The 26,927-nt window shown below is 46.3% G+C and overlaps 1 protein-coding gene and 1 pseudogene across 2 annotated transcripts in view; both read left to right on the top strand.

The window, feature by feature from the left end:
• The window catches only part of CIDEA (cell death inducing DFFA like effector a), an 81,216-nt gene that overhangs the window by 5,216 nt on the left and 49,073 nt on the right, over positions 1 to 26,927 (top strand). For both annotated transcript variants that reach the window (XM_063923435.1, XM_063923436.1), the window contains exon 2: positions 17,252 to 17,399. In XM_063923435.1, coding sequence (XP_063779505.1) covers positions 17,252 to 17,399 — 148 coding nt within the window. The remainder of the gene's footprint in view (positions 1 to 17,251; positions 17,400 to 26,927) is intronic.
• On the top strand, positions 21,144 to 21,261 carry LOC134930441 (5S ribosomal RNA; annotated as a pseudogene).

Raw genomic sequence — 26,927 nt, 5'->3', positions numbered from 1 at the left:
CGTTTGTCGGCATGGCGGTGGAAAGCCGGATCCTAAGGGAAAAAGGCATTCCGGAAGAGGTCATTCCTACCCTGGTCAAAGCCAGTAAGGAGGTGACCGCACAACATTATCACCACATGTGGCGAAAATATGTTACGTGGTGTGAGGCCAGGAAGGCCCCACAAAGAAATTTCAACTCGGTCGTTTCCTGCATTTCCTGCAAACAGGAGTGTCTATGGGCCTCAAATTGGGGTCCATTAAGGTTCAAATTTCGGCCCTGTCGATTTTCTTCCAGAAAGAATTGGCTTCAGTTCCTGAAGTCCAGAAGTTTGTCAAGGGAGTATTGCATATACAACCCCCTTTTGTGCCTCCAGTGGCACTGTGGGATCTCAACGTAGTTCTGGGATTCCTCAAATCACATTGGTTTAAAACCAGTCAAATCTGTAGATTTGAAGCATCTCACATGAAAAGTGACCATGCTCTTGGCCCTGGCCTGGACCAGGCGAGTGTCAAATTGGTGGTTTTTTCTCAAAAAAGCCCATATCTGTTTGTCCATTCGGACAGGGCAGAGCTGCGGACTCGTCCCCAGTTCTCTCCCTAAGGTGGTGTCAGTGTTTCACCTGAACCAGCTTATTGTGGTGCCTTGCACCTACTAGGGACTTGGAGGACTCCAAGTTGCTAGATGTTGTCAGGGCCCTGAAAATATGTTCCAGGACGGCTGGAGTCAGGAAAACTGACTTGCTGTTATCCTGTATGCACCCAACAAACTGGGTGCTCTTGCTTCTAAGCAGACTATTACTAGTTGGATGTGTAATACAATTCAGCTTGCACATTCTGTGGCAGGCCTGCCACAGCCAAAATCTGTAAATGCCCATTCCACAAGGAAGGTGGGCTCATCTTGGGCGGCTGCCCGAGGGGTCTCGGCTTTACAACTTTGCCGAGCAGCTACTTGGTCAGGGGCAAACACGTTTGCTAAATTCTACAAATTTGATACCCTGGCTAAGGAGGACCTGGAGTTCTCTCATTCGGTGCTGCAGAGTCATCCGCACTCTCCCGCCCGTTTGGGAGCTTTGGTATAATCCCCATGGTCCTTTCAGGAACCCCAGCATCCACTAGGACGATAGAGAAAATAAGAATTTACTTACCGATAATTCTATTTCTCGGAGTCCGTAGTGGATGCTGGGCGCCCATCCCAAGTGCGGATTGTCTGCAATACTTGTACATAGTTACAAAAATCGGGTTATTATTGTTGTGAGCCATCTTTTCAGAGGCTCCGCTGTTATCATACTGTTAACTGGGTTTAGATCACAAGTTGTACGGTGTGATTGGTGTGGCTGGTATGAGTCTTACCCGGGATTCAAAATTCCTCCCTTATTGTGTACGCTCGTCCGGGCACAGTACCTAACTGGCTTGGAGGAGGGTCATAGGGGGAGGAGCCAGTGCACACCACCTGATCGGAAAGCTTTACTTTTGTGCCCTGTCTCCTGCGGAGCCGCTATTCCCCATGGTCCTTTCAGGAACCCCAGCATCCACTACGGACTCCGAGAAATAGAATTATCGGTAAGTAAATTCTTATTTATTTTGTTTTACAGGTTGAGTGTCCCTTATCCAAAATTAAAAATCGCACATTTTTTTGGTTCCCCTACTGAGATTATGACTATATATATATATATATATATATATATATATATATATATATATATATATATATATATATATATATATACACACACACACACTCTATAATATACAGTATATATCATTATCTCAGTAGGGGACACAAATGTGGGATTTTGGATAAGGGATACTCAACCTGTATCTTTAATTTGTCGGATGTGGGATTAGTGATTGCTTCGTGTAACAGCTGGCTGGTGGTGAATAGAGTGTCTTATTGACCTGAGCCTCTAGGATGCAGCTCTGTTTATATAAAGCAAAGAAGTTTTCATGACCATCAATACATATTTTGCTGTTGCCATGTAAATATGTAACAGGATACACGGAAGGTTCTAACATCAATTTACATAAGAAATAACATTAATGAATTAACAAATTATTTTTTTCCAAGATGTCACCATCTAGTAGAATTTAAGTAATACATAAGAATACTTAAGACAACCACAGAAAATAGAAAAGCACCTGTTATAGCTGGGTCAAGCTATATTGGGATCAAGGCCAGAAAATGTGTGTGGGGAAAGGGCAAATCTTTATCTTATCTTTCCCCTTCTACATTCAGAGACCACATGGACACAGAGGGGGATCGGTATGATTTGCCAAAGGACGGGATGCCGGCTGTCCGCATACCGACAGCAGCATCTTGTACATCAGAATCCCAACAGTCCCCCATTAAGGCCCCTAACCCTCACCTTTTACAGTGCCTTGCTAAAGTATTCACCCCCCTTTGCATGTTGTTGCCTCACAACCTGGAATTAAAACGAACCGTTTGAAGGTTTGCATCGTTTCATCCACAGAACATGGCTACAACTTTGAAGGTTTTTTTTTTTTTTTTAATGGTGAAGCAAACAACAAATAGGACAAAATAACAGAAAACTTCAGCGTGCATAACTATTCACCCCCCTAAACTCAGTACTTTGTAGAGCCACCTTTTGCAGCAATTACAGCTGCAAGTCGCTTTGGATAAGTCTCGATGAGCTTGCCACTGGGATTTTTGCCCATCCTCAAGGCAAAACTGCTCCAGCTCCTTCATGTTGGATGGTTTCTGCTTGTGAACAGCAATCTTCAAGTCTGACCACAAATTCTCAATTGGATTGAGATCTGGGCTTTGATTAGGCCATTCCAACACATTTAAATGTTTACCCTCAAACCACTTGAGTGTTGCTTTAGCAGTATGCTTCAGGTCATTGTCCTGCTGGAAGGTTAACCTCCGTCCCAGTCTCAAATCGCAGGCAGACTGAAACAGGTTTTGCTCAAGAATATCCCAGTATTTAGCACCATCCATCTTTCTCTCAACTCGAAACAGTTTCCCTGCTGCTGAAAAACATCCCCACAGCATGATGTTGCCACCACCGTGTTTCACTGTTAGGATGGTGTTCTTGGGGTGATGGGATGTGTTGGGTTTGCGCCAGACATAACGTTTTCCTTGGTGGCCGAAATGTTCTGATCAGAGCACCTTCCTCCATACATTTGGGGAGTAGTCTTCATGCCTTTTGGCAAACTCAAAAAGTGCCTTTCTTATTTTTAACACAAGGTAATGGCTTTTTCTGGCCACTCTTCAATAAAGCCCAGCTCTATGGAGTGTACGGCTTATTGTGGTCACATGCGCAGATACACCAGTCTCTGCTGTGGAACTCTGCAGCTCCTTCAGGGTTACCTTTGGTCTCTGTGCTGCCTCTCTGATTAATGCCCTCCTTGCCCGGTCTGTGAGTTTTGGTGGCCGGCCCTCTCTTGGCAGGTTTGTTGTGGTACCATGTTCTTTCCATTTGAAGATGATGGATTTGATGGTGCTTCGGGGGATCATCAAAGATTTGGATATTATTTTTATAACCCAACCCTGACTTGTACTTCTCAACAACTTTATACCGGACTAGTTTGGAGAGCTCCTTGGTCTTCATGGTGTGATGCCTCTTGCTTAGTGGTGTTGCAACCTCTGGGGCCTTTCAGAAAAGGTGTGTTTATACTGACAGATCATGTGACACTTAGAGTGCACACAGGTGTACTTCATTTCACTAATTATGTGACTTCTGAAGGTAAATGGTTGCACCAGAACTTTTGAGGGGCTTCATAGCAAAGGCGGTGAATAAATTTATATACATTTTTCTAATTTCACTTCACCAACTTAAGACTATTTTGTGCAGATCCATCACATGCAATTTAGATTAAAAAAATAAACAAGTTAGAGGTTGTAATGTAACAAAATAGGTAAAAAACCAAGAGGGTGAATACTTTCGCAAGGCACTGTACCTACCCTAACCCTCCCTTTCCCGCTGCCTAAACCTAACCCTCCCCACTTGATGCCTAACCCTAACCTCCTCCTCTAAGTGCCTAAACCTAACCCTCCCTCCCTGGTCCCTAACCTTCCCATTTCTGCTCCCTAGTGCTAACCCCTCCTCCTCCTCCTGCACCTAAACCTACCCACCCCCCACCCCATGCGGCAAGACGCCAGCGCGACCCGCTGTGAGGACAATCGTGATGCTGGCTGACGATAATGTGACGCTGGCATCCTGAAGATGCCGGCATTGCTTTTCCTTCAGGATCCCCACAGAGGGGTTAGGTGCTTAGTATATGTATATGCAGAATTTGACTGCTACTGGGTACAGTAGGTTGTTGAGTAGAATTGTGTGACTATCTTTATCCTCCAAGGAGCGTGCAGATTGGTCCTCTGGAAAGCCCAGGCGAAGGTAGAGGAGATATTGCAAATATCCAGTAACCCAGTTTAGAAAGACATCCTCAGGTGAGTGGGGCAGGTAACAGGTCCTCTCTAAAGGGCATCTGTGACTAGAGGAGGTTTTCATTACCTTTACACAAACAACATAAATCCCCCCTCCAAAAAATCAATTGTTTTTCCTGGACAGGGTCTTGCTCAGGGCCATAAATAAGGCTGTGCAAGAGGGGAAGCTGTCCAGGGCCCAAATGTAGGGGGGCAATTAATATTTTAGGATAATTTGGCTATAGTTGAGGACTTTGGGGTCTCAAATTTTCTTTTTACCACAGGATCTAAAATCCATGGGTGGTAATCATTTGTGCTGCTAATTGTATTGGAAAATTTACAGCATGTTCTTAATTTGTCATGTAACCACGTCTCCTTTTTGTTTAACTGCCAACTTATCCATGGCATCGCAGTGCCTGGAGCAAAATTGGCACAGACAAGACTCATTTATGATGAGTATAGCAACAGAAAAGGATATCAGTCTGGCTGCTACTGTATAACAGTAAAGCATCATTCCCCTTTCAGACATACGACCCAGGAATTTCCATGCTCAGACCGGGTTGTTCAAATCGGCAAAAACTCAGGTTTTTACTAGAGATCCCCTTTCACACTAAATCTTGAACCCTGGAAATTACCGGGTCAACCCCGTTCACACTTTTTTTTTTTTTTGTTTTAAATGTAAGATTACATTTTCTTGTCATTTTTAAAGTGGACCCTTGTTTTGTCTAACAATATCAAGGTGCATATGTAAAATGTGCCATCACCGCATCCTTAATTAACCCATTCTGGTTTTTAAAGGATATATACATCTCTTCTATTTGTGTATGTATGTACAGTATATATGTACGTACGTACGTACGTACGTACGTACGTACGTACGTACGTACGAGTATAACCTAAAATAAAAGGCTAATGCTGCTTCTCCCCTCTATGGGGGGAACTCAAGTTTATTTGCTCACCGCCGGCTACAACGGTAAACCAAAAGTCTGCACTGCGCATACTCGGGAATAACCCAGGTAAATTTACAGGGCCGCGGACCCAGGTCGGTAGCTTTCACACTACCGTTAGACCCGGGTTGTTGGACTTGAATAAGCCAAGGGTGAAAATATTTAGGTTCTTGTAGATGATATTGGCAGTCCTAATGTGGGGCTTGTGATCCCTGACTTATGGACTGTGTGTTACCATCAGAGTACTCGGAAGGTATATAATGTATTGTACCACGTAAAGAAAAATAGCCTATAAGCACATAAATGAGCTGGTCTGATAAATTTGGACACAGAAAGAATTTCTGAAAGTTTCTCACATAAGGTATGGAACTTTTATTTCTGCTTTTCACCAAAGAAATGTTACTGCACCTGGTATTCCCAGGTGGTCTCCCATCCAGGTACTAACCAAGCCTGTCACTGATTAGCTTCCAAGATCGAATGAGGGGGGTAATTCCAAGTTGATCGCAGCAGGATTTTTGATAGCAATTGGGCAAAACCATGTGCACTGCAGGGGAGGCAGATATAACATGTGCAGAAAGAGTTAGATTTGGGTGGGTTATTTTATTTCTGTGCAGGGTAAATACTGGCTGCTTTATTTTTACACTGCAATTTAGATTGAACACAACACACCCAAATCTAACTCTCTCTGCACATGTTATATCTGCCTCCCCTGCAGTGCACATGGTTTTGCCCAATTGCTAACAAAAATCCTGCTGCGATCAACTTGGAATTACCCCCCAGATTTGGTGTATCCAGTGAAGCACGGCAGTAATCTGCTGAATGAAAGAGTATACGGTATGCTCCACTTAAAGGGCGATATCAGTCAAATATATGAATGATCTCGTTCATTAATGAACAAGATACCGTTCATATCTTTGAGTGTGGAGGCACCAGCGATGAATGATGCGCGGCCCCGTGCTCGTTTATCGCTGGTGTCCAATCGGCTGTGCATGCAGGCCAATATGGATTATCTCGTCCATATTTGCCTGTACTGCTATGGAGCCAGGTGACGGGGGGGAGTGAAGAAACTTCACTCCCCCCGTCACTGCTCGCCCGTATCCGCCGTCGGGCAGCTCGGTGGCGGATCGACAAATGTGTAGGGCCCTTATGTGAGAGATAAAGAAAGACTTGAACTGGCACTTTTGGATGAAAGGGTACATGGAAATTTTAATTTTTTGATAAGGTGAAAATGTACGAGATTAGAGAAAGAAAGGTCTGTGCTAATAATTCTGCTTTCGCGTTGTCATATGGCGTGATAGAGGACAATAGAAGAGAGAGTACAGGGCAGAGAGTCTTTCTTGAAAAACATAAGATCAGAGTCCAGTTTCCACAATGAGCATATATTGTAATGTAACCCCTGAATATTTCTATGTATGATATGTAGTTTAAATCAGATCAACAATAAATGAACACAGTTTTAAGATGGTCTCCATGCCCGGCGCTATCCGCTCAGCAAAGGGATGCAGTGCAGGTAGGCGCCGGGCAGGAGAAGCGCCTTCACTGCTCTGCATTCCTGCTGAAGCGCCGTCCTGTCCCCCCTGCTGCTGCTGTGCCTGTCACACTGACAGGCAGCCGCAGCAGCGCCGGCAGCATGAAGCCTTCTCCTCTCTCCCCTGTGATAGTGAGAGGAGTTTCAGTGTTCGTTCTATCGAAAGGTCGCGGAGCTACACGGACCAAGGGGGTGGGGCTACATAGGACCAGGCTAGCAGACTGTGAAGATCTAGCCAGCAAGATTGTGGTAAGTGGATGTAAAAAGAGTGTGAGAGAGAAAGTGTGTATGTATATGTATGTGTGTGTTTGTATTTATGTATATATGTATGTATGTATGTATGTATGTATGTATGTGTGTATCTGTGTGCAGAGCCGTAACTACGTGTGCCATGTAGTGTGTGCAGGGCTGGTGTACATGAGTGTGTGAGATGTGGCTGTGGTGTACTATGTGTGCTTGGTGGAGGGCTGTGGTGTATATGGCTGCTGTAATATGTAAAAAGGGGGACACTGTCTGCCGTAATGTGTACAAAGGGGACGCTGTCTGCCGTCATGTGTAAAAAGGGGGACTCTGTCTACAGTAATGTGTAAAAAGGGGGACACTGTCCGCCGTAATTTGTAAAAAGGAGACTGTCTGCCGTAATGTGTAAAAAGGGGGACGCTGTCTGCCGTAATGTGTAAAAAGGGACGCTGTCTGCCGTAATGTGTAAAAAGGGGGACACTGTCCGCCGTAATGTGTAAAAAGGGGATGATGTCTGCCGTAATGTGTAAAAAGGGGATTCTGTCCGCCGTAATGCGTTAAAGGGGGACACTGACCGCCGTAATGTGTAAAAAGGGGAACACTGCCCGCCGTAATGTGTAAAAAGGGGGACGCTGCCTGCCGTAATGTGTAAAAAGGGGGACGCTGTCTGCCATAATGTGTAAAAAGGGGACTCTGTCCGCCGTAATGTGTAAAAAGGGGACTCTATCTGCCGTAATGTGTAAAAAGGGGGACACTGTCTGCAGTAATGTGTAAAAAGGGGGACACTGTCCGCCGTAATGTGTAAAAAGGGGAATCTGTCCGCCGTAATGTGTAAAAGGGGCTCTACCTGGTGTAGTGGCGCTACTGTGCGGCGTAGTTTGAATAATGGAGACTACTATAATATGTAATATGAATTGGTATTATTTTGTGGCCACACCCCTTCCCCATGAAGCCACACCCCTATATTTATTGCGCACGCCTGCGCCTATTTTACAATCGGGTGTGGGGGGGGGGCGCGTCGATGCCCTCTCCTGCACACAGCGCTAAAATGTTTAGTTACGGCACTGTCTGTGTGCAGGGCCGTAACTAGCGCTGCACAGAGTGTGTGTGGGCAGAGAGTTCACATCCATAGGCTTGCACGGATCTCCTGCAGCTCGGGGGCCCAAGAGGCCATTAGTAACCCCCCGGCCCTGCATGTAAAGTATGGGAGGGCGCAAATTTATATTTTGCAGGAGGGCACCGAACACCCTAGCACCGGCCCTGATGGTCTCAACAGTGTGCTTTTGGTTGGAAAGAGTGATCTACTGTATGTAGGTGTGCTATCTAGAGATGTGCACTTGAAATTTTTCGGGTTTTGTGTTTTGGTTTTGGGTTCGGTTCCGCGGCCGTGTTTTGGGTTCGACCGCGTTTTGGCAAAACCTCACCGAATTTTTTTTGTCGGATTCGGGTGTGTTTTGGATTCGGGTGTTTTTTTCAAAAAACACTAAAAAACAGCTTAAATCATAGAATTTGGGGGTCATTTTGATCCCAAAGTATAATTAACCTCAAAAACCATAATTTCCACTCCTTTTCAGTCTATTCTGAATACCTCACACTATTATTTTTAGTCCTAAAATTTGCACCGAGGTCGCTGGATGACTAAGCTAAGCGACCCTAGTGGCCGACACAAACACCTGGCCCATCTAGGAGTGGCACTGCAGTGGCACGCAGGATGGCCCTTCCAAAAAACACTCCCCAAACAGCACATGACGCAAAGAAAAAAAGAGGCGCAATGAGGTAGCTGTGTGAGTAAGATAAGCGACCCTAGTGGCCGACACAAACACCTGGCCCATCTAGGAGTGGCACTGCAGTGGCACGCAGGATGGCCCTTCCAAAAAACACTCCCCAAACAGCACATGACGCAAAGAAAAAAAGAGGCGCAATGAGGTAGCTGTGTGAGTAAGATAAGCGACCCTAGTGGCCGACACAAACACCTGGCCCATCTAGGAGTGGCACTGCAGTGGCACGCAGGATGGCCCTTCCAAAAAACACTCCCCAAACAGCACATGACGCAAAGAAAAAAAGAGGCGCAATGAGGTAGCTGTGTGAGTAAGATAAGCGACCCTAGTGGCCGACACAAACACCTGGCCCATCTAGGAGTGGCACTGCAGTGTCACGCAGGATGGCCCTTCCAAAAAACACTCCCCAAACAGCACATGACGCAAAGAAGAAAAAAAGAGGCGCAATGAGGTAGCGCTGTGAGTAAGATAAGCGACCCTAGTGGCCGACACAAACACCTGGCCCATCTAGGAGTGGCACTGCAGTGGCACGCAGGATGGCCCTTCCAAAAAACACTCCCCAAACAGCACATGACGCAAATAAAAATGAAAGAAAAAAGAGGTGCAAGATGGAATTGTCCTTGGGCCCTCCCACCCACCCTTATGTTGTATAAACAGGACATGCACACTTTAACCAACCCATCATTTCAGTGACAGGGTCTGCCACACGACTGTGACTGAAATGACGGGTTGGTTTGGACCCCCACCGAAAAAGAAGCAATTAATCTCTCCTTGCACAAACTGGCTCTACAGAGGCAAGATGTCCACCTCATCATCATCCTCCGATATATCACCGTGTACATCCCGCTCCTCACAGATTATCAATTCGTCCCCACTGGAATCCACCATCTCAGCTCCCTGTGTACTACTTTGTGGAGGCAATTGCTGCTGGTCAATGTCTCCACGGAGGAATTGATTATAATTCATTTTAATGAACATCATCTTCACATTTTCTGGAAGTAACCTCGTACGCCGATTGCTGACAAGGTGAGCGGCGGCACTAAACACTCTTTCGGAGTACACACTTGTGGGAGGGCAACTTAGGTAGAATAAAGCCAGTTTGTGCAAGGGCCTCCAAATTGCCTCTTTTTCCTGCCAGTATAAGTACGGACTGTCTGACGTGCCTACTTGGATGCGGTCACTCATATAATCCTCCACCATTCTTTCAATGGGGAGAGAATCATATGCAGTGACAGTAGACGACATGTCCGTAATCGTTGTCAGGTCCTTCAGTCCGGACCAGATGTCAGCATCAGCAGTCGCTCCAGACTGCCCTGCATCACCGCCAGCGGGTGGGCTCGGAATTCTGAGCCTTTTCCTCGCACCCCCAGTTGCGGGAGAATGTGAAGGAGGAGATGTTGACAGGTCGCGTTCCGCTTGACTTGACAATTTTGTCACCAGCAGGTCTTTGAACCCCAGCAGACTTGTGTCTGCCGGAAAGAGAGATCCAAGGTAGGTTTTAAATCTAGGATCGAGCACGGTGGCCAAAATGTAGTGCTCTGATTTCAACAGATTGACCACCCGTGAATCCTTGTTAAGCGAATTAAGGGCTCCATCCACAAGTCCCACATGCCTAGCGGAATCGCTCCCTTTTAGCTCCTCCTTCAATGCCTCCAGCTTCTTCTGCAAAAGCCTGATGAGGGAAATGACCTGACTCAGGCTGGCAGTGTCTGAACTGACTTCACGTGTGGCAAGTTCAAAAGGTTGCAGAACCTTGCACAACGTTGAAATCATTCTCCACTGCGCTTGAGACAGGTACATTCCACCTCCTATATCGTGCTCAATTGTATAGGCTTGAATGGCCTTTTGCTGCTCCTCCAACCTCTGAAGCATATATAGGGTTGAATTCCACCTCGTTACCACTTCTTGCTTCAGATGATGGCAAGGCAGGTTCAGGCGTTTTTGGTGGTGCTCCAGTCTTCAGTACGTGGTGCCTGTCCTCCGAAAGTGTCCCGCAATTCTTCTGGCCACCGACAGCATCTCTTGCACGCCCCTGTCGTTTTTAAAAAAATTCTGCACCACCAAATTCAAGGTATGTGCAAAACATGGGACGTGCTGGAATTTGCCCATATTTAATGCACACACAATATTGCTGGCGTTGTCCGATGCCACAAATCCACAGGAGAGTCCAATTGGGGTAAGCCATTCCGCGATGATCTTCCTCAGTTGCCGTAAGAGGTTTTCAGCTCTGTGCGTATTCTGGAAACCGGTGATACAAAGCGTAGCCTGCCTAGGAAAGAGTTGGCGTTTGCGAGATGCTGCTACTGGTGCCGCCGCTGCTGTTCTTGCGGCGGGCGTCCATACATCTACCCAGTGGGCTGTCAGTCATATAGTCCTGACCCTGCCCTGCTCCACTTGTCCACATGTCCGTGGTTAAGTGGACATTGGGTACAACTGCATTTTTTAGGACACTGGTGAGTCTTTTTCTGACGTCCGTGTACATTCTCGGTATCGCCTGCCTAGAGAAGTGGAACCTAGATGGTATTTGGTAACGGGGGCACACTACCTCAAGAAATTGTCTAGTTCCCTGTGAACTAACGGCGGATACCGGACGCACGTCTAACACCAACATAGTTGTCAAGGCCTCAGTTATCCGCTTTGCAGCAGGATGACTGCTGTGATATTTCATCTTCCTCGCAAAGGACTGTTGGACAGTCAATTGCTTGGTGGAAGTAGTAAAAGTGGGCTTACGACTTCCCCTCTGGGATGACCATCGACTCCCAGCAGCAACAACAGCAGCGCCAGCAGCAGTAGGCGTTACACGCAAGGATGAATCGGAGGAATCCCAGGCAGGAGAGGACTCGTCAGAATTGCCAGTGACATGGCCTGCAGGACTATTGGCATTCCTGGGGAAGGAGGAAATTGACACTGAGGGAGTTGGTGGGGTGGTTTGCGTGAGCTTGGTTACAAGAGGAAGGGATTTACTGGTCAGTGGACTGCTTCCGCTGTCGCCCAAAGTTTTTGAACTTGTCACTGACTTATTATGAATGCGCTGCAGGTGACGTATAAGGGAGGATGTTCCGAGGTGGTTAACGTCCTTACCCCTACTTATTACAGCTTGACAAAGGCAACACACGGCTTGACAAATGTTGTCCGCTTTTCTGGTGAAATACTTCCACACCGAAGAGCTGATTTTTTTGGTATTTTCACCAGGCATGTCAACGGCCCTATTCCTCCCACGGACAACAGGTGTCTCCCCGGGTGCCTGACTTAAACAAACCACCTCACCATCAGAATCCTCCTTGTCAATTTCCTCCCCAGCGCCAGCAACACCCATATCCTCCTCATCCTGGTGTACTTCAACACTGACATCTTCAATCTGACTATCAGGAACTGGACTGCGGGTGCTCCTTCCAGCACTTGCAGGGGGCGTGCAAATGGTGGAAGGCGCATGCTCTTCACGTCCAGTGTTGGGAAGGTCAGGCATCGCAAACGACACAATTGGACTCTCCTTGTGGATTTGGAATTTCGAAGAACGCACAGTTCTTTGCGGTGCTTTTGCCAGCTTGAGTCTTTTCATTTGTCTAGCGAGAGGCTGAGTGCTTCCATCCTCATGTGAAGCTGAACCACTAGCCATGAACATAGGCCAGGGCCTCAGCCGTTCCTTGCCACTCCGTGTGGTAAATGGCATATTGGCAAGTTTACGCTTCTCCGACGACAATTTTATTTTAGATTTTGGAGTCCTTTTTTTACTGATATTTGGTGTTTTGGATTTGACATGCTCTGTACTATGACATTGGGCATCGGCCTTGGCAGACGACGTTGCTGGCATTTCATCGTCTCGGCCATGACTAGTGGCAGCAGCTTCAGCACGAGGTGGAAGTGGATCTTGATCTTTCCCTAATTTTGGAACCTCAACATTTTTGTTCTCCATATTTTAATAGGCACAACTAAAAGGCACCTCAGGTAAACAATGGAGATGGATGGATACTAGTATACTTATGGATGGACCAGCGACTGCCGACACAGAGGTAGCTACAGCCGTGGACTACCGTACTGTGTCTGCTGCTAATATAGACTGGATGATAATGAGATGAAATTAATATATATATATATATATATATATATATATATATATATATATATATAATATCGTGAAGGCAGGGGAGAAGAACAAGCGCCATATGGTGTAGTATTTTGAATAAATTGGAGTGATAGATAGGTATATACGAAGTAAGTACCGGATAGATTCTTGAGATTAGGCTTGTCTGTCTCACTAAATTCTTTGTGGCTGTTCCCCACCAAAAGGAAAATTCAATATAGCATATAGGATATATTTATATCCAGGTAGATCAAGTCGGTCCAATATGATGTAATGGCTGAATCAGTCGACTGTTGCTGCCTTATATAGTATTATCAATAAAAAAAATTTTAATCCACAAAATAATAATACAAATTCAGATAAAAAATAAATAAAACAAATCAGAAAATCTTAGCTGATTGGTGTAGGCAGTAGTTAGGTCAGTCTCAACGCGTTTGTACTATGACATTGGGCATCGGCCTTGGCAGACGACGTTGCTGGCATTTCATCGTCTCGGCCATGACTAGTGGCAGCAGCTTCAGCACGAGGTGGAAGTGGATCTTGATCTTTCCCTAATTTTGGAACCTCAACATTTTTGTTCTCCATATTTTAATAGGCACAACTAAAAGGCACCTCAGGTAAACAATGGAGATGGATGGATACTAGTATACTTATGGATGGACCAGCGACTGCCGACACAGAGGTAGCTACAGCCGTGGACTACCGTACTGTGTCTGCTGCTAATATAGACTGGATGATAATGAGATGAAATTAATATATATATATATATATATATATATCACTAGTACTGCAGCCGGACAGGTATATATATTTATTATGTGATGACTGACCTGCTGGACACTGTCAGCTCAACAGCACCGCAGACTGCTACAGTAAGCTACTATAGTAGTATGTATAAAGAAGAAGAAAGAAAAAAAAAAACCGGGTAGGTGGTATACTATATTATATTATATATATATATATATATATATATATATATATATATATATTAAACTGGTGGTGATTATTAAACTGGTGGTCAGGTCACTGGTCACACTATCAGCAACTTGCAAGTAGTACTCCTAAGCAGACAATCACAATATATATTATACTGGTGGTCAGTGTGGTCACAATGGCAGTGTGGCACTCTGGCAGCAAAAGTGTGCACTGTACGTTATGTACTCCTGAGTCCTGCTCTCAGACTCTAACTGCTCCCCACTGTCAGTGTCTCCCCCACAAGTCAGATATACATTATACAGTCACACTATCTATCTATCACTTCAGCAAGTAGTAGTACTCCTCCTAATGCTCCCCAAAATTACTACTGTGTCTCTCTCTACTCTAGTCTCACTCTCTTCTCTATAAACGGAGAGGACGCCAGCCACGTCCTCTCCCTATGAATCTCAATGCACGTGTGAAAATGGCGGCGACGCGCGGCTCCTTATATAGAATCCGAGTCTCGCGATAGAATCCGAGCCTCGCGAGAATCCGACAGCGGGATGATGACGTTCGGGCGCGCTCGGGTTAACCGAGCAAGGCGGGAAGATCCGAGTCGCTCGGACCCGTGTAAAAAAACATGAAGTTCGGGCGGGTTCGGTTTCCGAGGAACCGAACCCGCTCATCTCTAGTGCTATCAATAGTGGGTTTCCCAAGTAGGGAGCAACACACAAACATTGATCTCCCCAAAGCAGGGAGCAGCACATGTACACTGATTGTGGCACACGAGCAAGGAGACCTTGTCACAGTGTATTGCAATGAGCATACATTATAGCATAGCTTCTGGGTCTACAAAAACTGATATCCCCTAAACAGGGAGCAGCATATAAACATTGATCATAGTACAGGTGTATTAATTAAGTATAGAGCACACAAACCTTGATCTCCCCCAAACAGGGAGCAGCACATATACACTGATCGTGGTACAGGTATACTATTCAAGCAAGGAGACAATGTCACAATCCAACCTGAATAGTGTCCGCAAGCCATTAAGCATTGCAACTCTAAATAGACACCAGCATCATCTGACTCTTAATGTAAAATCAGCCTTTATTGCGTTTTGCAATTCACAGAAAAACAGTTCTAAAACAACTCCTGATGAAAGCTTGGGAGAGAAGCATTTGTCAACCCATAAATCAGCCTTAATTACTATAAGGGGTCCCATTTTGCATAGAAGTTACTCTCTCTGGAAGTAATACATTTATAAAAACCCAGTGTTGCCGTGTATGTATATTATACCATTTTTAGAAAATAAAGTGGTAAGACATTAACCCACTTTTCATTATACCAAATAATCATTTATTTATGTTTTAGTAGTAATAAGTAGGCACGGTCTGATATTTAATTAGTTAATTATTGTGTCCCAGTGAAGTGACTGCTGTAAATAGATTATAGGATTTAAATGAAATCTGGAATGCAGTGTACTTTGGATTACCTTGATCCCAAGGCAATAAAAGATGACTACTACTTCTGTTCTGTTCACAAGTATAAAAAGTGTAAAATGTGTACATTTAACAATGCAGAACTGTGTACATAAAATACAATTTGTTTACTTTTAGCACTGTTCTCTGTGACATGTTGTAATAGCCTGGTACGTCTGTGACATGTAGAACAACGTGCATGCTAGTATTTCGTAGCACTGCTCTCTGTGACATGCAGTACAACCAGGGCCGGTTCTGGGGCTTCTGGCGCCCCGGGTGGCATTAGGGGGCGTGGCTTCGTACAGGGGGCGTGGTCATTTACGCCCCTGTACAGACTGAAATGATGTGCGGTGCGCGATGACGTCATCGCGCACTGCACAGCAAAGGTCCTCTCCACGAAGGGAAACTAGACGCGTAGCGTCTAGTTCCGTTTGTGGAGAGGACCTTTGCTGTGCGGTGCGCGATGACGTCATCGCGCACCGCACAGTAAAGGACCTCTCCACGAAGGGAAACTAGACGCGTACGCTTCTAGTTTCCCTTCCCAGCGGCAGCAGGGGGGGCAGCGGGGGGCACACAGCAGCAGCGGATCTTGCCCTGGTGCGGCGCCCTCTGGAAGGCGGCGCCCCGGGCAAAAGTCCTGCTTGCCCGTGGCAAGATCCGCTACTGAGTACAACGTGCATGCTAGTACATCTTAGCACTGCTCTCTGTGACATGTAGTACAACGTGTATGTTAGTATGTCGTAGCACTGCTCTCTGTGACATGCAGTACAACGTGCATGCTAGTATGTTGTAGCACTGCTCTGTGACATGTAGTACAACGTGCATGCTAGTATGTCGTAGCACTGCTCTCTGTGACATGCAGTACAACGTGCATGCTAGTACGTCTTAGCACTGCTGCCTGTGACATGTAGTACAACGTGCATGCTAGTACGTCTTAGCACTGCTGCCTATGACATGTAGTACAACGTGCATGATAGTATGTTGTAGCACTGCTCTGTGACATGTAGTACAACGTGCATGCTAGTATGTCGTATCACTGCTCTCTGGGGGTAATTCCAAGTTGATCGCAGCAGGAAATTTTTTTAGTTGGACAAAACCATGTGCACTGCAAGGGGGGCAGATAAAACATGTGCAGAGAGAGTTCGATTTGGGTGGGTTATTTTGTTTCTGTGCAGGGTAAATAATGGCTGCTTTATTTTTACACTGCAATTTAGATTGCAGATTGAACTCACCACACCCAAATCTAACTCTCTCTGCAAATGTTATATCTGCCCCTCCTGCAGTGCACATGGTTTTGCCCAACTGCTAAAAATATTCCTGCTGCGATCAACTTGGAATTACCCCCTCTGTGACATGCAGTACAACGTGCATGCTCGTACGTCTTAGCACTGCTGCCTGTGACATGTAGTACAACGTGCATGCTAGTATGTTGTAGCACTGCTGCCTGTGACATGTAGTACAACGTGCATGCTAGTATGTCGTACCACAGCTGCCTGTGACATGTAGTACAACGTGCATGCTAGTATGTCGTAGCACTGCTGCCTGTGACATGTAGTACAACGTGCATGCTAGTACGTCTTGGCACTGCTGCCTGTGACATGTAGTACAACGTGCATGCTAGTATGTCGTAGCACTGCGGCCTGTGACATGTAGTACAACGTGCATGCTAGTATGTCGTAGCACTGCGGCCTGTGACATGTAGTACAACGTGTACAGTGGTATGTCTTGTTGCAAATTCCCAGCAAAATATTTGAAGTACAAGTCTGTACAAGCACTTTTGTACATCTTATATCATGTTAACTGTATTCTTTGTAAATGTCATGCTTATCACTATAGATAGTATTAGATTTGAAACTGCATATAATAATTTTGTTCGTCCCGTTCTTATTTATTTATGACTTCCGTCTCTTAATTCTAGATCCTTTACTACTGTGGGTGCCTCACTTTCACGAAAAGTTCTATTTCCACCTCTTCCACCTCCGCAGCGACCTTATCGCGTCTCTAACTATGACAATAGCAAGCGAAAAGGTGTGGTAGCCGGGACATTAAAGGAACTCATTGAAAAGGTACCAGAAAAGTAGACATTTGTAAATACTGTTCTGTTGATATTTAATGAGATTGTAGCTTTACACATGTCCACACTACAGTAAGCAGGGGTGACCATTCAATAGCACTCTCTCCCATTTGTTTCTGTCCCTGTCAGTGATGGATGTTACCAAAGGCAGTGGTTTCCAAACTTTTTTGAATCACGGCTCCCTAGAATATCAGAATTTTTTTCTCGGCACCCCTAGGCCAAAAATTTTTTATTGAGAAATGTAGAAAGAAAAATATTACATTAAGTAGATCGCGTTTATATGTCATCCTTAGGGTCAGTTGTGTTGTGAGGGACAAGATTTGCTTCTGTTTGATTGTATGACTGGCAGCCACCAGCACTGGTTTTGCCTATTATATTGACCATGAATAATTTGAATTGGTCCTGGCCTACCAACCCAGGGCACCCCTGCAAGTGTCCCGAGGCACCCCAGGGAGCCACGGCACACAGTTTGGGAACCTCTGACCTAAGGGCTTCAGAGGAATCAAGAAAGAACAGTTCTTTATGGTGCACTTTCTCCTGCAGGGTCCACAGGTTATCCACAGGATAACATTGGGATATGATGACGCGACAGCGGATTTGCACCAATCGGTCAAAGCTTTCGGCCTCCCAGCATGGAAAGGGCCCGTCCATATATCCCCGCCTCCTGGCTCAGGCAAATCAGTTTTTTATTTGGTGTGGCAGGAGCTGGACCGTGGTCAAGAGGGCTGCTGGTTTTTTAGCAGCCATAAGCTTTTTTTATTTTATTTTTATAGTCTTACTATTTTTTTGAGCAATCTTTCTAAAAAGCATCTTATATGCACCTTAGAAAGAGTCGCTCCAACAACTCCCCGCCGAGTCGCGACAACGCTTAACCACGAGTACAGTGCTGTTTTGGTGGGTGTCTGTGTCTGATGTACTTGCAAATCCAGCAGACGTTACCAGAGCATGGGGAGAAGGTAAGGCATCGGTTCCGCTTAGAGGGGGAACACGGACACAGCAGCACTATTTTGGGAGGAGACTACCAAACAGTTGCTGAAGCGGCTGCCACCTAGGGTGCACCAGCACTAGGCCCTAAGGATCATAGGCTCCAGGGATAGTATGAGGCCACGATCCCTAGGGTTGATGTCAGCAGTGGGGAGTCAGACGCTCCCTTGGTTGTCCCTCCCCTCGGTTCATGACCAGTTTCCTCCGAGTCTCCCGCCATGAACTGATTTCCCGCTTCTGTCTGAGACGCTGTGCATCTAAGGGGACCCAGTCGCAGAATAGGCGGCTGTGTGACTGGTGCGTCAGTGTTCACTTGGGCGTCTGTGTTCACTGTACTTTCACGGGGCGATTGTGTACACAATCAGCGTCTGGATCCACTCAACGTTCGCTCGCGGGGTGTATCCCACTCTACCTAGTCGGGTAATACAGCACTAAGGGCCTAATTCAGACCTGATCGTAGCCGTTCAAAATTTTGCACAGCTATGATCAGTTACTCAGACATGCGGGGGGACGCCCAGCACAGTGCTAGTCCGCCCCACATGTCAGACCCTACCCGCCCCCCCTTCCCCCCCGCACAGGTACAAAAGCATCGCACAGCGGCAATGCTTTTGTAACTGAAGAGTAGCTCCCTACCAGCGCAGCTCCTGCGCGCTGTCCGGGTTGCAGCGGCTGCGTGTGACATCCTGTAGCCGCCGTGCCCCGCCCTCCCACGCGGTCCGGGCATGCCTGCATTGCCCGGACCGCGCCCCTAAAAGGGCGGCCCAACACCGCCGGGCCGCCCAGCGACCGCCTCTGCTTGTCAATCAGGCAGAGGCGATCGCTGGATTGAGATAGCCATCAGCCATCTGGCCGGCGCATACGCAGTTCAGACCTGATCGGCTGCTGTGCGAAAACGCACAGCAGCAATCTGGTCTGAATTAGGCCCTAAGTCTCTATCTACCTTTTGAGTACGAATAGTTGGATAACTGCCTGATGCATCTGAGAGTGATAACGATTGCTGTTGTTTTCTTTCTCTGTGTGACTGAATACGATTAAATCCTATATAAGGTAATGCAGTAATGTTTCTCCTACATACTTGAAATGTATTTGTAGTTGATTATGTGCTCATATTGCTTATTATACTAATGTTTAACCTGTGACTGATTGCTAGTGTGATTCCTGACTTTACTATAATTCTGTCAGTTTTTCTGTGTATTCCGATCATCAGTGTTGGTGCAAAGTAGGGTAGGGTTGGATTGTGTGTCACTTTAACAAATTTAAAGTGATTACAGTCACAAATCGTGTAGTAACACTGTACAGTTGTGTGATTTATTTATCATGTCTATGAGCGGCAAGGGTGAGGAAAATATACTTTCCACAGCAGCACCAACACTGATTTCATGTTTGTCTTGCGAAGCTGGGTTAACCTATCAGGATCTGGTTCAAAAGGGATTATGTGCAAAATGTTTGTCACCGAAGCCTCTAAAATAACCGAGGCAAGCACAGGTTCAGCTTCATGGGCTACTTTGCACAGACATTATCCAATATAGCTTAGCACATAATGCCAGCTCCTATACCAGGGATAGGTTACCCTATTAACCCTTACATGCAACATTCATTCTGAGGTTTATCCACCTCGGGAATTGGCAGTCTCTCAACAAAAGCAGGCTGAAAAGCTAGTGATAAGTAAATCACATAGACATGAACATCTTCACAGTCTACACATGTTTTAGATGAGGATTCATCGGAGGATGAGGACTCATTGCACTTTGGAGGAAGGTCTCGGCTCAGTGGACATACCTGAGCTAATTAGTGCTATGTAAGCCATTCTACCCTTAGAGGAGGCAGCAGAGGCTGTGTTAAAAACTAAGGCAACTGTGTTTAAAGCTGATGGAAATTATGCAAGAGGTTTGGGTTACGTCCTGTAAGAAGTTAGAATTCCAAGAAATGGAATTCCAATTATCCTCGTCCAGCTGGGGACTGTTTAAAACAGGGAGGTGGCTCCCAAAGTAGATTCGCATGTCATAGATTGGTGCGAAAATTTACATTACTTCTGCTTTCAACATAAATAAATGATGTCACGGATAGGAGAGTCGATGGTTTTCTAAAAAAACATTTTTTCCCTGTCTTGGGCAGTCATTAGACCAGCTGTGGCTTCAGCCTGGATGGTGTTAGCAGTGGCAGCCTGTGCTGATGCATTGAAGGAGGATCTTTCAATGGCATCTAGAGAGCAAAAAGCCCATATTGCACATATGAAACAGGCAGCGATAAGCGGCCCTGGATATATGGGTACAATTGCCTCTCAGGCATCAGCTTCAGCAGTAGCAGCTCGCAAAGCGGGTTGGTTATGTACATGGTAAGCTGACTTAGAATCCAAGAAGGTTCTGGAGTCTTATCCTTGTTTATTGGAGATATTCTTTTCGGTAAAGAATTGAACAGTATTTTGGAGTCAGAAGCAGACTCCAAGAAAGTGAACTTTCCTTTCACGCATAAATTCAAGCCTAGTTTCCAGCTGTTTGGTCCGTTCAAAATCAAGGAAAAGCAAAAGGAAAGGGTAATGGCAAATAGTTCCAATCCAACAAGTCTAGTAAGACTAAAGGTATTTGGCTGCCAGAGGACCGGTTTTCAAATCTGAAGATAAGCCATCAGCCTGATGGTGCGGGTCTCCACCTGGGGGAACCCAGGGTGGGAGGCTGACTTCTTTAGTTTGCACATATCTGACAGCAGTCTACTACAGATGCCTGGGTGCGAGAAGCTGTATCTCATGGTTATGATCTACAGCCACACCACACTAGACATGCCCAATCTTATCGATCTTGGAAGCTAAGCAGTGTTAGTCCTGGTTAATACTTGGATGGTAAACCACCTGGGAATACCAGGTGCTGTAGGTGTTTTCAAGAAACACCCTCATTAAAAGTTTGCACTTGCCCATCTTCAGTGGAAACGAAGATCAGGGCTTTGCAAGAGGCAGTTCAGGAGTTGCTTCAGTCAGGAGTGATAATTCCAGTTTCTCCTGCACAACGAGGACAAGGTTTTTATTCCAACCTGGTTTTAGTCCAGAAGCCAAATGGGTCGTTCCGGCCCGAACTCAAAGCGCTGAAAATTTTGCGCGGCTACGATCAGTTACTCAGACATGCGGGGGGACGCCGAGCACAGGGTTAGTCCGCCCCGCATATCAGTACATTTGGGTGCCTCAGGTTTCAGATGGATACTTTACGTTCCATTATTTTGGCAATGAAGCAGGAGGATTTTATGGTATCCGTGGATATCCAGGATGCCAATCTACATGTTCCTATAGCACTGTCCCATCAGCGCTACGTTGGTTTTGCCATCCTCCAGCATAATTTTCAGTTTCATGCCCTACTATTTGGACTGACCACAGCTTCCAGAGTGTTCACCAAAATTATGGTGGTTATGGCAGCTTATCTCCGTCGGCAGGGAATAAGAATATTTCCATACCTCGACGATTTATTAATCCTGGCACAGTCTTGGGAATTGCAGATGACACTGAAGCAACAGTCAATAGCTTGTTTGCAGAGACATGGTTGGCTCATAAATTGGGCAAAGTCGTTCCTGGTTCTGTCACAACGGATTACTAACGTGGGGGCTGTGTTGGATTTGAGTCTTCAGACAGTAATTTTACCTCTGAAAAAAATATCAAATTCAGTCGAGGATTCAGGAGCTGCTACGCAGTCAAAGGGTATCCATTCATGCAGCAATGCGTGTGATGGGATCTATGGTGTCGACATTCGACATGGTGGAGTATGCTCAATTCCATTTGAGGACTCTGCAGCGTCTGATCCTTTCCAGATAGAATGATTTACATCAGACAATGAAAACATACTGTGGTCCTTCCTCTGGTAGTAAAGCGGTTATTAGCCTGGTGGCTACAGACAGTCCATCTGGACAAAGGGAGACCCTTTTGGATATCAGATTGGGAAGATCTGACAACAGATGCCAGTCTTCAGGGGCTGGGGAGCAGTGTCAGGAAGAAGTTGCTTTCAGGGGCAGTGGACCAAGGAAGAAAGTTGCCTGCCAAATATTTTGTAACTTCGGGCCATATATATGGCACTCATTCAGGCAAAGGACTTCTCCAGGGCAAACCAGTTCAAATTCACTCGGACAATGCAACGGCAGTAGCGTACCTCACTCATGAGGGAGGAACTCGCAATGAAGGAGGTAAGCCGCACGTTAAGGTGGGCAGAGCTTCATCATCCAGCCTTGTCCGCGTTATTCATTCCAGGAGTCCTAAACTGGGAAGAGGATTTTCTCAGTCGACACGCCATTCATGTAAACGAATGTGCTTTACACCCTGAGGTCTTCCAGACTCTGGTAGACAAGTGGCGGTTACCGGAGATAGATCTAATGGCATTCCGTCAGAACAGCAAAGTTCCCGCATACGGGTCAAGAACAAAGGATCCCAGAGCGACCTTTGTGGATGCCCTGTCACTGAGATGGGACTTTCGTCTGGCCTATGTGTTTCCACCGATCGCCCTGTTACGCAGGGTGATGTGAAAGGTAAAACAAGGAAAGGGCGCCATGATACTAATATCTCCGGCTTGGCCCAGAATACATTGGTACACAGATCTGCAGAGGCTGTCGATGGATACTCAATTCCTACTCCCTCAACGTACAGATCTACTGTCCCAGGGTCCTTGCTATTACATCTTGATCGACTGTCTTTGACGGGGTGGCTCATGAGACTTCCATCCTGAAAGCAAGAGGATTCTCACAACAGGTAATTCAAACAATGCTCAGAGCAAGGAAACCATTCTCAGCTCGCATTTTTATCACCGAATATGGCAAGCCTATATTCAGTGGTGCGGTGACTGGAAATTTGACCCTAGGTCTTTCAGAGTTTTCAGAGTCCTAGCATTCCTTCAGGCAGGAATGGACAAAGGTCTACGGTGGCTTTCCTTGTGAGTGCAGGTGTCAGCATTGACTGGTTTCAAAAGAAAATTGCTAACCTACACACTTTCTTCCAGGGAATGCTTCACATCCAACCTCCTTTTGTTCCTCCTGCAGTGCCTTGGGATTTAATTTTAGTCCTAAAGGCACTTCAAGTTTCTCCATTTGAACCACTAAAGCAAGTGGATCTTAAATGGCTGACAGCTAAAGTTCTCTTTTCTGCTGTCTATTGCTTCAGCTAGAAGAGTTTCAGATTTAGGGGCATTAATATGTTGCCCTCCTTTTCTGATTTATTTATTTTTTAATCCAGATAAAGCGATTCTCAGAACCAAATCTGGGTATCTTCCTAAGGTGGTGTCTAAATTCCTCCTTAACGAAGAAATTGTAGTCCCGGCCTTCCAAGAACCGGACTTTTCTGCGGGAGATGCATCGTTGGATGTAGTCCGTGCCTTAAGGATCTACGTGTGCCATCAGAAAGACAGACACACTTTGTTCTCTACGGATTTCACAAGAGAGGATGGCCTGCTGACAAGGTGGCTTCGGATGACTATTTCAGAAGCATATTCTCAAGCTGATCTCTCGATTCCGGCTAATGTCTCTGCTCACTCTACTCGTAAGATAGGTCCATCATGGGCAGCACAACGTGGTGCTTCAGCTGAACAGATATGTAAGGCAGCCACATGGTCTTCCATTAACACATTCAATAGACATTATGCCTTTAATACCTTTGCCTCTCATGACGCTGAATTCAGGCGAAGGATTCTCCTGTCCAGTCAGGAGCTTCCCCACCACTAAATTTGCTTTGGGACATCCCAATGTTTATCCTGTGGACAACCTATGGACCCTGCAGGAGAAATAATAGTTATGGTAGACTTACCGTTGATAACTCTATTTCTCCTAAGTTCACAGGATCCACAGGTCTCGCACCCTGACGCACCTGATTTTGAGGATCCTTTCACAAACTAACTGCTTCCTTGTATGGATGGGTGTGCATGTGTGTTTTTCTCGCCTGATTAGGGCTCTCTATGGTGCTCCTGACTTGAGCTTTGGAAAACAACTGAATTGCCTGAGCCAGAAGGTGGGGATATAGGTGACTGGCCCGGTGCATTCTGGGAGGCCAAAAGCTTTGATCGTTGGTGCCGATCTGCTGTTGCTCCCTCATATCCCAATTTCTCTGACGTCCTAGTGGATGCTGGGAACTCCGTAAGGACCATGGGGAATAGCGGCTCCGCAGGAGACTGGGCACAAAAGTAAAAGCTTTATGACTAGCTGGTGTGCACTGGCTCCTCCCCCTATGACCCTCCTCCAAGCCTCAGTTAGATTTTTGTGCCCGGCCGAGAAGGGTGCATGCTAGGTAGCTCTCCTGAGCTGCTTAGAGTAAAAGTTTAAATAGGTTTTTTATTTTCAGTGAGACCTGCTGGCAACAGGCTCACTGCATCGTGGGACTAAGGGGAGAAGAAGCGAACTCACCTGCATGCAGAGTGGATTGGGCTTCTTGGCTACTGGACATTAGCTCCAGAGGGACGATCACAGGCTCAGCTTGGATGGGTCCCGGAGCCGCGCCGCCGGCCCCCTTACAGAGCCAGAAGAGCGAAGAGGTCCGGAAAAATCGTCGGCAGAAGACGTTCCTGTCTTCAATAAGGTAGCGCACAGCACTGCAGCTGTGCGCCATTGCTCTCAGCACACTTCACACTCCGGTCACTGAGGGTGCAGGGCGCTGGGGGGGAGCGCCCTGAGACGCAATAAAACACGTTTTAAACCTTATATGGCTAAAGAAATGCATCCCATATAGCTCCTGGGCTATATGGATGCATTTAACCCCTGCCAGTTTTCCTAAAAAAAGTGGGAGAAAAGGCCGCCGAAAAGGGGGCGGAGCCTATCTCCTCAGCACACAAGCGCCATTTTCCCTCACAGCTCCGCTGGAAGGACGGCTCCCTGACTCTCCCCTGCAGTCCTGCTACAGAATCAGGGTAAAACAAGAGAGGGGGGGCACTAATTGGCAGATAATACAAATACAGCAGCTATAGAAGGGAGAAACACTTATATAAGGTTATCCCTGTGTGTATATATATATATATATATATATATATATATATATATATATATATATATATATATATATATATATATATATATATATATATATATATATATATATATATAGCGCTCTGGTGTGTGCTGGCAAACTCTCCCTCTGTCTCCCCAATGTGGAGGCGGAGCAATTGCCTGTAATAGTGATGTCACCCCCTAGGGAGTCGACACCTGACTGGATGGTCGTATGGAAGGAATTACGTGACAGTGTCAGCACTTTGCAAAAAACTGTTGACGACATGAGACAGCCGGCAAATCAGTTAGTGCCTGTCCAGGCGTCTCAAACACCGTCAGGGGCTCTAAAGCGCCCGTTACCTCAGATGGTCGACACAGACCCAGACACGGATACTGACTCCAGCGTCGACGGTGACGAGACAAACGTAATGTCCAGTAGGGCCACACGTTACATGATCACGGCAATAAAGGAGGCTTTGAACATTTCTGATACTACAAGTACCACAAAAAGGGGTATTATGTGGGGTGTGAAAAAACTACCCATAGTTTTTCCTGAATCAGATGAATTAAATGAGGTGTGTGACAAAGCGTGGGTTTCCCCCGATAAAAAACTGCTGATTTCTAATAAATTATTGGCATTATACCCTTTCCCGCCAGAGGTTAGGGCGCGTTGGGGAACACCCCCTAGGGTAGATAAGGCGCTCACACGCTTATCAAAACAAGTGGCGTTGCCGTCTCCTGATACGGCCGCCCTCAAGGAACCAGCTGATAGAAAGCTGGAAAATATCCTAAAGGGTATATACACACATACTGGTGTTATACTACGACCAGCAATCGCCTCAGCCTGGATGTGCAGCGCTGGAGTGGCTTGGTCGGATTCCCTGACTGAAAATATTGATACCCTGGATAGGGACAGTATATTATTGACTATAGAGCATTTAAAGGATGCATTACTATATATGCGAGATGCACAGAGGGATATTTGCACCCTGGCATCAAGAGTAAGTGCGCTGTCCATTTCTGCCAGAAGAAGTTTATGGACACGACAGTGGTCAGGTGATGCGGATTCCAAACGGCATATGGAAGTTTTGCCGTATAAAGGGGAGGAGTTATTTGGGGTCGGTCTATCGGACCTGGTGGCCACGGCGACGGCTGGGAAATCCACCTTTATACCCCAGGTCACCTCTCAGCAGAAAAAGACACCGTCTTTTCAAACTCAGTCCTTTCGTCCCCATAAGGGCAAGCAGGCAAAAGGCCACTCATTTCTGCCCCGGGGCAGAGGAAGGGGAAAAAGACTGCAGCAGGCAGCCTCTTCCCAGGATCAGAAGCCCTCCCCCGCTTCTGCCAAGTCTTCAGCATGACGCTGGGGCTTTACAAGCGGACTCAGGCACGGTGGGGGCCCGTCTCAAAAATTTCAACGCGCAGTGGGCTCACTCGCAAGTGGACCCCTGGATCCTGCAGGTAGTATCACAGGGGTACAAATTGGAATTCGAGACGTCTCCCCCTCGCCGGTTCCTGAAGTCTGCTCTACCAACGTCTCCCTCCGACAGGGAGGCAGTATTGGAAGCTATTCACAAGCTGTATTCCCAGCAGGTGATAATCA

Source organism: Pseudophryne corroboree, chromosome 5, assembly GCF_028390025.1.
Source record: "Pseudophryne corroboree isolate aPseCor3 chromosome 5, aPseCor3.hap2, whole genome shotgun sequence".
NCBI classification, from domain to species: Eukaryota; Metazoa; Chordata; class Amphibia; order Anura; family Myobatrachidae; genus Pseudophryne; species Pseudophryne corroboree.
This window is presented reverse-complemented; position numbering and strand designations above follow the sequence as displayed.